This window comes from Babylonia areolata, chromosome 4 (genome assembly GCF_041734735.1).
Source record: "Babylonia areolata isolate BAREFJ2019XMU chromosome 4, ASM4173473v1, whole genome shotgun sequence".
Classification (NCBI taxonomy): Eukaryota; Metazoa; Mollusca; class Gastropoda; order Neogastropoda; family Buccinidae; genus Babylonia; species Babylonia areolata.
Window position 1 is genome coordinate 55,820,429 of NC_134879.1, and position 12,927 is coordinate 55,833,355.

Genomic DNA, 12,927 nt, shown 5'->3' on the forward strand with positions numbered 1-12,927 from the left:
CGCAGGCCTTCTTTGAGCCCCTTTGCTAACTGAAGCCAGCGGAAGTGTTCAATCAGCCATTTTACTACTCGTGTCAGTATAGCGCGAAGCAGTAACTTATTATATGTAGCCGAGCAATCAGCTGGCTTCACAGCAAGCTCTCACCTGCTCGCGGCATTAGTTAAGCTGACATTCCTGTGTGTGTCTCCACTGCAAGTCTGCGCCACGTGTCACTGCACTGTTTTCCTGTAATTACTTTGGTAGATAAACCATTGGCAGATTTCAATCAAGACACAACATTTGGCATGTCGTGGGGGCAAGCATAACACGATTTCATCGGAGATACACGGTTACAGTTAAAAAACTACCACCAGTTAGCAGACGACTTCCCAACGGACTGACGGCCGGATACGAGAAACAATATGTCGTCAAGATGGCTTCAGCTTTCCTGGCCAATGAGCTGTCCATGTATTTTTAGATCAGTGGTGTCGATCAGCCGCACTGTGTCACATGATTCTGACAGCAGTGACGTCACCACACCACGCGCGTGCATTCAGGCACCAATGACTGACGGAATGTTACATCCGCTTCACTGAAAGTGTACCCAGCATGCGGTCAGCTGCGTGGCACGTGACACGAAGACAAAATGGTGCAGTGACAAACAACAACAAAACGAGAGGGGTTTTCAAACCTGACCTTCACCCTTTGGCACAACTGAAACAAAACCCACGACTCTCAACTTGAGCCGCGGGCACGACTGAACATAAACTTCACTCATTCTGAACACAGCATAATATGTCAACGTGCGTTCATGCCAGGCACACACGGCCAGATGCACTGCAGCCAGTTGCCATCAATTACACAGTGCTAATTCCTTCATGATGAACGTCATCCGACACAACCAGCCGTCAGTCGTCAGCCACACGCATGAATGGACTGACTTAGAAACGGTATCCTCGAAGGCTTTTGGCAGTCCATCGCAGTGCGGAGATGACACAGTCTGCGCTGTCAACGACGGGAGCGCCAGTAGCTCCACAGTCCAAGACTGGAAGCACAAAGGAGCTAATTAGTTTCCACACTACTACGGCTCTTTCACACACGTCTGACATCATTTTGGATAGGGACACTTAGCTAACGGACGTGTCATCCATGACAAGAAAGGATCGCCTGATTCAACAGCTGGGTCTGTCCAGCAGCATGCAGCGTGGATGCACCTATGAAGGACCATACAACCTGGCCCAACATGGTGGTAGTTTTGTTTTCAGTTTCAAGGAGGCATCAAAGCGTGCGGACTGATCCATATAAGCTACAACAAATCTGTTTTAAAAAAAAGCAGATGCGTGACTAACGCATAAACCCACCCCAGGCATTGAGAACAATTATCAGGATTGAAACTAACGGTGACACGATTTCTACACAAGCAACACGGCTATGACGTTATGTCGTGGAAAAACAGTACCGGACCTCGTAACAGGACCACCCATGGGGTGTTCAAATCCCTAGCAGTGTGACATTGGCCCCCAACTCCCCATGGTGACATCAGACTTTCCCTTTTACACATGTCATTATTGTCGACGCTAACAGACCTGAAGAACGATGGGGATACACCTAAAATCATTCTCTGCACGATCGGCGTTACGTTTCGAAGGTATGGGAACAGAAATCTAACGAATTCATCGATCACGCATGTAAGAAAATAAGGACAAAAAATGTTGGCATTGGAGTCCCTACGGAGTGCCACCTTCTCTGAAACAACATATGAACTGTGTCGGCAGATAATATTTGGCGCAAGAAACAACGTGTTGATTTGCTAACCTATTTATTAGATATTACTCTTCATCTGTGCAGAAGACTAGCAACGCACGCACACATATCCATACACAAATACATACGCCTACACACATACATAATTCCATTGCCAACTGGTATCAAACCATGTGAAAAAAAGACATGAAATCAATTTGTGCCTTCACAGTCAAAACACCACCTGATAACAAAATGCGGCAAATATCAACAGTAAAGCAACCTATACAAAAACTATTCATTCATATGGTTCGTTCATTTCTGTAAAAACAACAACCCATCGTTCAATATAATCTTACAGTGCATTTCACGTTTCGGGTAATATGACATGCATGCAACAGCGTAAGCCTGTACATTTCTTATTGGCGAGAGTTGAGGACTGGGAGGATTGTTACTGGGAGACATGTTTGAATTCAGTGTGTATTTACATACTCGTGTGACGTTCACAAATATACAAATATACATTCGAGAGGATAGAACATTATTCCATGTGATGTTCAGTCACAATCTTTTCTCCCCCCAGCACACACTCACACACAAACACATGCCACAACCAATATGTGTGCGTTTGTAGTTGTTTCTTTTTTTGTTCTTGTAAATTTCACGAAATGGACACACACACACACACACACACACACACACACACACACACACACCGACAAAAAAAGTGAGACTGACAAAATAACGGAACAATCGAAACAACTTGACACAAGGGAGTTGATTTTATTTCAAAACAAGGAAATCAGCGTTCCATATCAGAATCTGTGACCCCCCCCCCCCTCTGCCTGACCCCCCCCCTCCCACCTTCCCAAATTCTTAAACACTTCTGCGTTGACCTTACAGCTATTGTAACGAAAATGATATAAAAAAAATTCTAGGATGTTCCAAGACGATGGGAAAGAAAAACGAAAAGAAACATCGTTATCTGTCTCTTGACCTTGCAATTGGAATGAACTTCCTCTTTCGCTTCGTCAAGTCTTTACACTCAGCTCTTTCAAGTCTGGCCTTAAAACCCACCTCTTCCCAAAATAGCCTCCCATTCCCTGCCTCTTCCTTGTCTTCAGTTTCTCCAGATTTAGAGTGCGTGCATGCGCGTGAATGACTGGTGTGAAAGCGCTTTGATTTGTCTCTGCACAAGATTCAGCGCTATATAAATACCATTATTATCATTATTATTATTAATTGATAAGACTGGTTCTGAAACAACAACAACGACCACACAAAATCCACAACAAATAACAAACAAACAAACAAGCAAACACAAAAACAAGTTTAAAAAAAAAAGATAAGAAAAAAGACAGAAACATGACTGAGGCGAAAAAAGAAAAAAAAAGAAAAAAAAGAAGTAGTATACACGTACAAATTTGCCTATCAGTGTGAGGAGGAAGTGTATTCACATATATACACTGACAAAAGAACAGGTGGAATTCATCTTCATCATTCTCCCGGAGGTAATCTCGATCCCCTTCCCAGCCATACATTCCCCCTCTCATAACCATGCTCTTGGATACTTCCAAAGTACGTCCAGGCTGGCATGATGCAGACTGCATTCATTCGAAAGTTTCCGATTGTCTCGACCATATCTTTGTCACATTTTAATGTATTTGCTTATTGTCATTATTATGATTATTATGATTGTGATTATGATTATGATTATTATGATTATTATTATTGTCAATATCATCATTATCATTAGTTGATCAATTAACCATTTCAAACCTAAAGTAGGGTCTAATTTTAATGTCCGATATGATAATGTTGATGATCATGATTATTATCATTCTTATTATTCTTACGCACACGCCCCATTTCTCTCATTTTTTCTCTCTCTCTCTCTTTTTTTTTAGGGTATGGGCGGGATCTGTTTAAAGTAAAAAAAAAAAAATCGTCTGCCTAAAATTTCAGTCAAACAGAGTATCATATACTTCATATGATCAATGCCGTGGATGTATGGATTTCGCTATTAAAAAAAAAAAATCACAATTCACCCAATAGCAAGACATCTAAGCCCACAGTACGTTTGCATTTGGACCCGCCCCTCGCCCTCCCAGCTCCGCCCATAAAAAACGACGACAAAAAAACAAAAACAAAACCAAACCAAAACAAACAAACAACCCCCCAAAAAAACAAACAAACAAACCAAAACAACAACAACAAAAAACAACAACAGCAACAACAAAAAAACCAACCAAACAAAAAAACAACAACAAACAACAACAACAAAAAAAACAACAACAACAACAACAGGAAAACAACAACAGACAACACTGCAGATTATACCGCAGTGTGTAATTATGAACATACTATATGAATATACCAAACATTTTATAAAGAGTCTTTTGTATCAATATATTATATCTATATATTGCATTGTATATCTCTTTTTGTCACAACAGATTTCTCTGTGTGAAATTCGGGCTGCTCTCCCCAGGGAGAACGCGTCGCTACACTACAGCGCCACCCTTTCTTTGTGCATTTTTTCCTGCGTGCAGTTTTATTTGTTTTTCCTATCGAAGTGGACTTTTCTACGGAATTTTGCCAGGAATAACCCTTTTGTTGCCATGGGTCCTTTTACGTGCGCTAAGTGCATGCTGCACACGGGACCTCGGTTTATCGTCTCATCCGAATGACTAGCGTCCAGACCACCACTCAAGGTCTAGTGGAGGGGGAGAAAATATCGGCGGCTGAGCCATAATTCGAACCAGCGCGCTCAGATTCTCTCGCTTCCTAGGCGGACGCGTTACCTCTAGGCCTTCACTCCACTGTATAGGTATATATGTATATATGTATGTATGTATATATCTATGCATATATGTATGTATCTATATACTTAAATGTCTGATGCATATATTTTCCGATTATATAGTCAAGAAGACACAGAAAACTTAGAAAACGAAAATGAACAGGAAGGCTATTTTGTATTCATGGAGTTATTTGATAAAAAAGGCATATATAATATCTGAATTTGTAAAAACAACAACAACAACAACAACAACAAAAACCAAACCCAGATCTAAAGAAACATCACTAAATTATCACCGATCCAGTCTAATATACATTTTTGTTTCGTCTATTTATTTATAGTCTGTTCATCTAAGATATTAGACTGAAGATAAATGATATTATTATCATTATTATTATTTGGATTATTATAATTTCTATCATAATGATGATTGTTATTATTAATTAGAAATCGACATATATTCCAATGAAAAGGGGGGCGGTTAAAGTGGAGGGGGGGGGGACAAGGGAAGGGACTAAGAAAGGAAGAGAGAGAGAGAGAGAGAGAGAGAGAGAGAGAGAGAGAGAGAGAGAGAGAGAGCAGAATGTGGAAAAGATAGAGTACAAAATGTGAAATGGAGAGGGTGAGTGTCAGTGATTGGAGAAAGAAAAAACATAATGCTGGAAGGTGTGTGTGAGAGGCGGGACGGGGGAAGCGGGATCAGGACAAAAAAAATTATCAATAATCAAATATTGTATGCACTACTTCTGTAGATTATTATAGGTTCACAAAATAAACTGGACTCGCATCCGCCTTCTTCAGTAAAAGGCATGATTATTTCCAATCTTTTTTTTTCGAATATAACATGAAATACTAACACATTAAACGACAGAATACTAGAAGTTTCAAAAACACCAAGTAATCGTAAAAAAACAAACCAGAGACCAATTTCTTGTCTGTTCAAGTAATCGTAAAAAACAAACCAGAGACCAATTTCTTGTCCGTTAAAAAAAATCATCACACCAAAATAATTATTGACCACTCACGTTCACATCGTGCGATGGTTTTATTTTTATTTTTATTTATTTATTTTTTTTAACATCGTTTAGACAGGCCGAGAGAAGATGTGACACAGGGCAAAAACATTAAAGAAATACTGCCGAAATAGTCTAAGTTTAAAAAAAAAAGAAAAAAAAGAAGGAAAAACATCCTCAGCAAGAAATGGACCTAAAAAAAAATTGATGACACGAAACTGAGATGATGGTTTTTTCTTTAAAAAGGAACCCGTGCCATTTCAGAACATGAGTAAAGATTAACAATTTAAAAGGAATCGGCCATTTAAAGAGAATGGTACAAGTGCAAAAAACCCCCAAAAAACAAAAAAACAACAACAAAACAAAACAAACAAACAACCCCCCCAAAAAACAACAACAACAACAACAAACCCCCCCCAAAAAATAACAACCTGGAAATGTTTAGTTTGCTACTTTACCTGTTGCAGTCATGCCACAACTTTGCTTTTCGGGAGAACTTTAAAATATTAGGAAAATCTAGTCTTATTGTGAATCACTGTCATTTATTCCTGAAATGGAGTTTTTGAGTACCGATGAAAAACACACAAAAAATTATAAATCTCAGCTGAAATGTTTCGGGGGAAAAAACGTGGTTCCCATGAGGCCCAGATAAAAATTAAAAGAAGACTACATCAAAAACAAATAAATAACAATAAAGAAAAAACCGACACAGTAAGACAAAAAAATAGAAGAAAAAAAGAACACACACACACACACACACACACACAAACACACACACACACACACGCACAAACACACACACACACACACACACACACACACACACACACACACACACACACACACACATCCTTCACTTCACTGAAAATCCGTGCAAAACTAATTAAATAAGCTGACATCCTGACCCACCATAAAACCCAACCAAGCCGACATTATGGCTGGTGAAATAGACCAGATGATTCCACTCAGGGCTTGGATTCGAAAACGCTTAAAAACAAACAAACAAACAAAAAACAACAAAAAGCAAAACACCACACACACACACACATACACACACACACACGCACACACACACACACACACCAGCCTGCAGAAAGAAATTCGATCTCTGGTTCTGTATTCTATAGATCTTTCCGCCTGTGCGGATTTAGAGAGGTGTGATTTGCCCTGGCGGCCAAGACTGATTCCGCTCCATGGACCACATGTGATGAAAATCAAGCCGCCAAAATGAAAACGAAGCCCAAGAAACAACTCCAACGGACTTTGTACAACGGTCGGTGCTGTGACGCCGTTGATATGGTGTGATCAGGATCAAATCCTCTCTTCGGAGCTGTGAATATTCATGACACAGAATCTAAACTAGTTTCATCATTCCCTGTACAAATTCGCGGAATTAACAACAACAACACCAAAAACAAAACAACAACAACGAACAAACAACAAAATCAACAACAACAAAACCTCAGTGCAGATCAGACCGAACTCACTGCAACTGGGTACATGTGAAATAATGTTTAATACACACTGTAACCGATTATTCTTTAAGTACAGCATTTATTCCGGGGGCTGACATTGTGCATTTTGCTTTGATTATGGTTTTTATTTCGTTGTTCAGTGCCTTTGGTTTCAGCGAGAGTATATTTACCATTCACACGACAGAAGCATATCATTGATATCATTATTGATATTCTGACTGGACAGACTGCGCTGTGGTTTAGAATAGAAATGTGAACTTGTATCGTGTTATCTTACTCCATTATGTTAAAAAAAGAAAAAAGTTTCGATACAATGATGACAAGATCATCTGATAAAAGCAATATAAACAACAGCTATAGATACGGAATAAAAAAAAAAAAAAAAAAAAAAAAAAATCACTGTTGATACTCAAATGGTAAATGACGACGACAAAATCTTGACAGACCCGGACGTTTCAAGTCTGCTGAAGAACTGTCATAGATAAAGCAGCATGGCTACAAATTCAAACCAGATCAATGAAGATAAATAGATATTGTGTACGAAAGATACAAAACAATATACTTAAATAGTACACTTGAATTCAGAGCACTCGCACAATCACTTCCTCATAACACCGTTGTAATGATAAACGATTTCATAAGTAAAAGACCGTTCAAAAGCTGGTTTCAAGAAAGTTCGGTGTTCCTACTCCTCTTGAGCCGTACAAATTCCGATTATCTATCCCCATTGCCTTATGTACTGAAATCGATGGAAAATGTCATGAGAAACTGTCACAATATGTAAATACATTATCCCCACAGTGGCTATACGTCTTTGTGTCAGGGTCACCGAATAAAACCGTGAGATCTCTCACTGTGGTATCTGTGTCTGCCATCCGAATCAAGTTCATCAAACGGCTTCAAAAGCGTGTTACAACATGTTACAACGATCGTTTTTGCCCTACGATTATGAGAAAGTCAAACTGTCAGCTATTTCAGACCCACTTATAATTTGCATGAAAATAGCACTCACCGTCCCTGTGCATATAGTCATATAAACTGTGCACCCTTTAACCTTGACCTTAGGGTCAGAATGGAAGCTTTCAGAACTCATATCACCTGATTGTCAGTCGAATAGTTCATAGAAAAAACTCAACAAAACAAAAACAAAACCCAACAACATTTTCCCATTCGCCTTATACTCTTCGAACTCTGGCGGTCGTTCAGTCAATGTGACTGAACATTTTGAATCAACATTCAAATCAAACATTCCTCGGTTTATGTCCTACTGATTTGAGTTAGCGGTTTGCGAGAAATACCTGTGTACGGACACATGCACAGATAGGAACACACACACACACACACGCACACGCACGCACGCACACACACACACACACACACACGCACACATATCGATGAACACACAGACACATGCAGACAAAAACACACACACAAACGACACACACACACACACACACACACACATCGATGAACACACAGACACATGCAGACAAAAACACACACACAAAGGAACACACACACACACACACACATATCGATGAACACACAGACACATGCAGACAAAAAAACACACACAAAGGAACACACACACACACACACACACACACACACATATATATATATGCACACACACACACACACACACACACACACACACACACACACACACACACACACACAAACTCACATCCTACGTTGATCCCTATCCAGTTCTTCAGATCACGAAAAAGAACAAGGAAAAACAAACAAACAAACAAAAAAAAGTCAAACAAAAAACTAAAAAAAGGGTATGTGGGGCGTGGTGGTGGTGGTGGTGTGATGAAGGGCAGGAAATATGTACTCCAGCCCTTCAGTAGTGACAGATCGTGGGGTCCCCCTTGCCGGCCAGACCGGACACGCTCCACAGGCATTTTGTCAGTCAATCAGTCAGTCAGCCAGCCAGTCAGTCAGCCAGCCAGTCAGTCAGTCAGTCAGTCAGTCAGCCAGCCAGCCAGCCAGCCAGTCAGTCAGTCAGAAGTCACAGCAACAGCAGTCAGGTATCGCGGCTTGAGGGCACCAAAGAAAAAAGAAAAAGACAAAAAAAGACGCCACCTCCAAATGACTGCGGGCTCAACTTGCTCAGCAAGGGAGACAATCACGATCCCATGGCTTCCCAAAGCTGCCAGCGAAGGGTCATCATCTCTTTGAAACAGGAAGGGGAAGAAAAAAACAAACAAAACAAAACAAAACAAAAAACCAAACAACAACATCAGAAACAAAGTACTAAAAATAGAATGAAACAGACAGAGAGAGAGAGAGAGAGAGAGAGAGAGAGAGAGAGGCAGACAGACAGACAGAGACACAGAGAGAGAGACAGAGAGAGATGAAACATTTGGGTATAATCAACCAGAAAGTCTCTGTGCAACCTGACTCTCTCTCTCTCTCTCTCTCTCTCTCTCTCTCCCGTCTTTGGTACAACAACTAGATCACCATCGAAACGATACATGCGTTGGGTTTTCCTTTACCCTCCACTCAAAAGCCGTTCCTTCTTGGAAACGAAAGCTCTAGTATTCACTAGTTCTGCTCTTGTAAACTGGCAGTCATTGAAATGCTACTGACATATATGCCTGACATTTGAAATATCCCCTTTCATTTAAAATCACAAAAGAAAACAGCAGCCAGCCAGCCAACCAACCAGCTGAACATCCAGACCCATCACAAACGAAAAAGGTCAACCAACCCCGACCAGACAGACATAATTCCCTTCTCCTGTGGCATAACAATTTGTACACATTCGACCAGTTCTGGTTGTGATCACCAAGCAATGTATCTCACCTTGTCCTCATAAAATTATCACACAAAAAAACATGTATCAGAACCTTTCTGTTTTTCTTGTACAATATAAATTTTCATCAAAATCTATGAAAACAACAACAACAACAACAAAAAGCAAACAAACAACAACAACAACAACAGCAACAACAACTGTGACCACGTGCACTAGAACATTTCTGAAATATTTCGAATCGTGATCACCAACACACTGACAATATTGTCTGATTTGGAACACGGTCATCATATCGTTCATACAAAAAACAAACAAACAACGACAACAACCCCCCCAAAAATCATTTATCAACTCCGGATAATATGTTTATCATTTATCAACTCCGGCCGTTTCAAACTAAAATGCGTCAACTTTTCCTTTCGTTTCGGAGTAATTATCACATCCATTGTATCACTCATTCACAACAGAACAATAAACATTGTCATCACAATTATTTTCTTATCAGGAGCACAGTGACACAACACTCCGATCTATTTGTGCCACACGTATCAGTCATTTTATCCCCCCCCTTCCCCCCCCCCAAAAAAAAAGCAAGCAAATGTTCAAATTTGTACACAGTCATCAAAAAGAAATCACCAGCTCATCTATAAGGAAGGTGGTCTAGATACCAATACAATCTTAATTTTTCCCCAAAGTACTATTCCATTTTGACTCCGTTACTACATGGTCGATACACAGCTGTGTTACACGACGACCGGAACCTTCCTCCTCCACCATTGTCACAAACACGTCAGCTGAATCTATGACGTCACCTCCTCCAGGTAATCGACGTGATCCAGTCGTGTCTAACGTCACTCGGGAAATACAGGTCCTTTGATGGCTGGCCACCCCCTCGCCTCCGGAAGCAAACTTTTAAAGACGAAGCCCTCAAGCCGCCGAAACAGTGCAGTCACCGTCACCCATACCTCCAACGCTGTACACCCAGACAAAAAAAAAAAGCCCTTCTTGACGTCATTATGATATTCGACGTCATCTTTCCGCCACTCCCCAAAACCCGCAGCACGCAACGCGGCGAGAGAAAAAAAAACACACCCAACACAAAAAAAGCCGTGTCGTCATCACTCGGTGACGTCATCGGTTATCCAAAGTGGTGTGCTAGTCCAGACCTATAAAGTCATCGGTCAGTGACGTCATCTGGCGGGGATGACGTTTGTGGCGTGGGCGGCAGGCATGACGACACGTTGCACGGAGGTGCGCCGCTGAGTGCAGTGGCAGGTCAGGATGCGTACGAACGCGCGCCGAAAGTTGACGTTGCACAGGGCGTAACACAGCGGGTTGACCGTGCTGTTGATGTAACACAGCCAGTAACCTGTAACACAAGCATGAAGAAACACGTCTGAACACACACACACACACACACAAAGAGCAGTAGGTGGCTTGTTGAAAATCTGTTGATGAATAAGTGGTTCATATGATGGGATGCGCATCTCTCTCTCTCTCTCTCTCTCTCTCTCTCTCTCTCTCTCTCTCTCTCCACACACACACACACACACACACATATATATATATATATACATATATATATGTATATGTGTGTATCTACACACATATATATGTAACTGAGCAGAGGTAACAGGTGGTTTGCAAGATGAAATACACACACAGTTTTCTAAACTGAAGTGAAGTTCGTTTGATATGATGTCAAGTTATTCACAGACATTTATGTCAGAAGGAAACGGGTAGTTTGCATGATGTAATGACCACCCCCTTTTACCCGGTGCAACACCATCGAAAAAGCACGAACAAAACGATAAAAGTCTGTTCCGCATCCAGGTTCGATTTAACCTTCTAGGGTTTAACTCACTCAGTACGGCCAGTCCTCTCTTCTCCTCTACACAGACCCCTCGGATGTCCAGTGGGTGTCTCAATGACCCAACCTTTAGCTTCCGTCGTCAGAATTGTGGTATTCTTTGTCAATATTCACCTCTTCAGTATAAGAGCCTTCCGCTTGCAATATTTTGATGATGGTAATTGGGGTGAAACGCTGTTAACGTCGTTTCTTTCGCCGTTCGTATGGAGAGAGTTAAATGTTGAGACTGAGCCACACTGGAAAGTGATCGATACATTCCCTAATACATTGTTATACCCAAAGCTGAACTTGAAGGCAATTGAAGAGGAAACAAACAAACAAAAAAACGTTGGGACCCCCCAACCCCTATTCTACGGGGTTAAATTGATCCTTTAATAAAATGATGAGGGTTCATTCTGGGATAGCCTTAACTGACTCTGCATCATAACTTCAAGGAAGCAAACGTTCTACTCTGATAGCCTGTTAACTGGGCCATTTAAAGCTGGCCTGGAATAATGACTCATATCCGAGAAAGGAGGGAGTGGGGGGCGTGGGGGGGGGGGGGGGGGTATCCAACTAGAGGGGTCAGTTCTGAGTAGTTGAAATTCAAACCCGGGGGTTATTCCAAGCTAGTCTACATAAACCCAGGGGTTAATCTGAGTTAGCCATAATTTTACCACGGGGTAAAAACCACTAGGGGATACGAATAGACTGCTACACCGGAAATGGAAGGAAAAAGAGCAGCAACACCCCCCCCCCCCCCCCCCCCCCCCCGCCTCCGCTCCCTTCCCAACAAAGGAAATAGTTGAGGTGAGAGAATAATGTAATGGCTACACTCATGAATAATTCATCAGCTAAAAAATCGCACAGAAAACAAACATTCCCAACATCCTACGGTCTTTGAAATCGACCACAACTGAAAGGAGAAAACAGGACGGGCAACCACCCCCACCGCCCCCCCCCCAGGCCCCCGCCCCACCAAAAATCAACAAAATCTTGTCTACCATGTCTAGAGTCTGTCCACGAATCCCCATGAGCCAATTGCATTGCTCGGACGGAAGAGCCAAGTATGGTCGTAACCCGCTACTGACTGTGTGTAGTATGGAACTGACCAATGGCGTAGTTCGGCCAACGTAGGCATTTAGTCACGTGTAACTGTCTAAAAGTTAGAACCAAGCAAAGCAACTGGCACCAGAACTCCAAAGCTTTAGGGCGGACGCTGTACTCCAGAGCTCAGTTAACACTTCATTTGACTGTCGCACCCTTTGGGATTTTCCGACAGCTGTAATCCATTCGTT

At 41.5% G+C, this 12,927-nt stretch overlaps 1 protein-coding gene across 1 annotated transcript in view; it reads right to left on the bottom strand.

Moving 5' to 3' along the window:
• Positions 1-10,970: 10,970 nt before the first annotated feature.
• Positions 10,971-12,927, bottom strand: part of LOC143281497 (muscarinic acetylcholine receptor M1-like) — a 105,328-nt gene continuing 103,371 nt past the window's right edge. The window contains exon 4 of the mRNA XM_076586706.1: positions 10,971-11,149. Within this exon, the coding sequence (XP_076442821.1) occupies positions 10,971-11,149 (179 nt within the window). The remainder of the gene's footprint in view (positions 11,150-12,927) is intronic.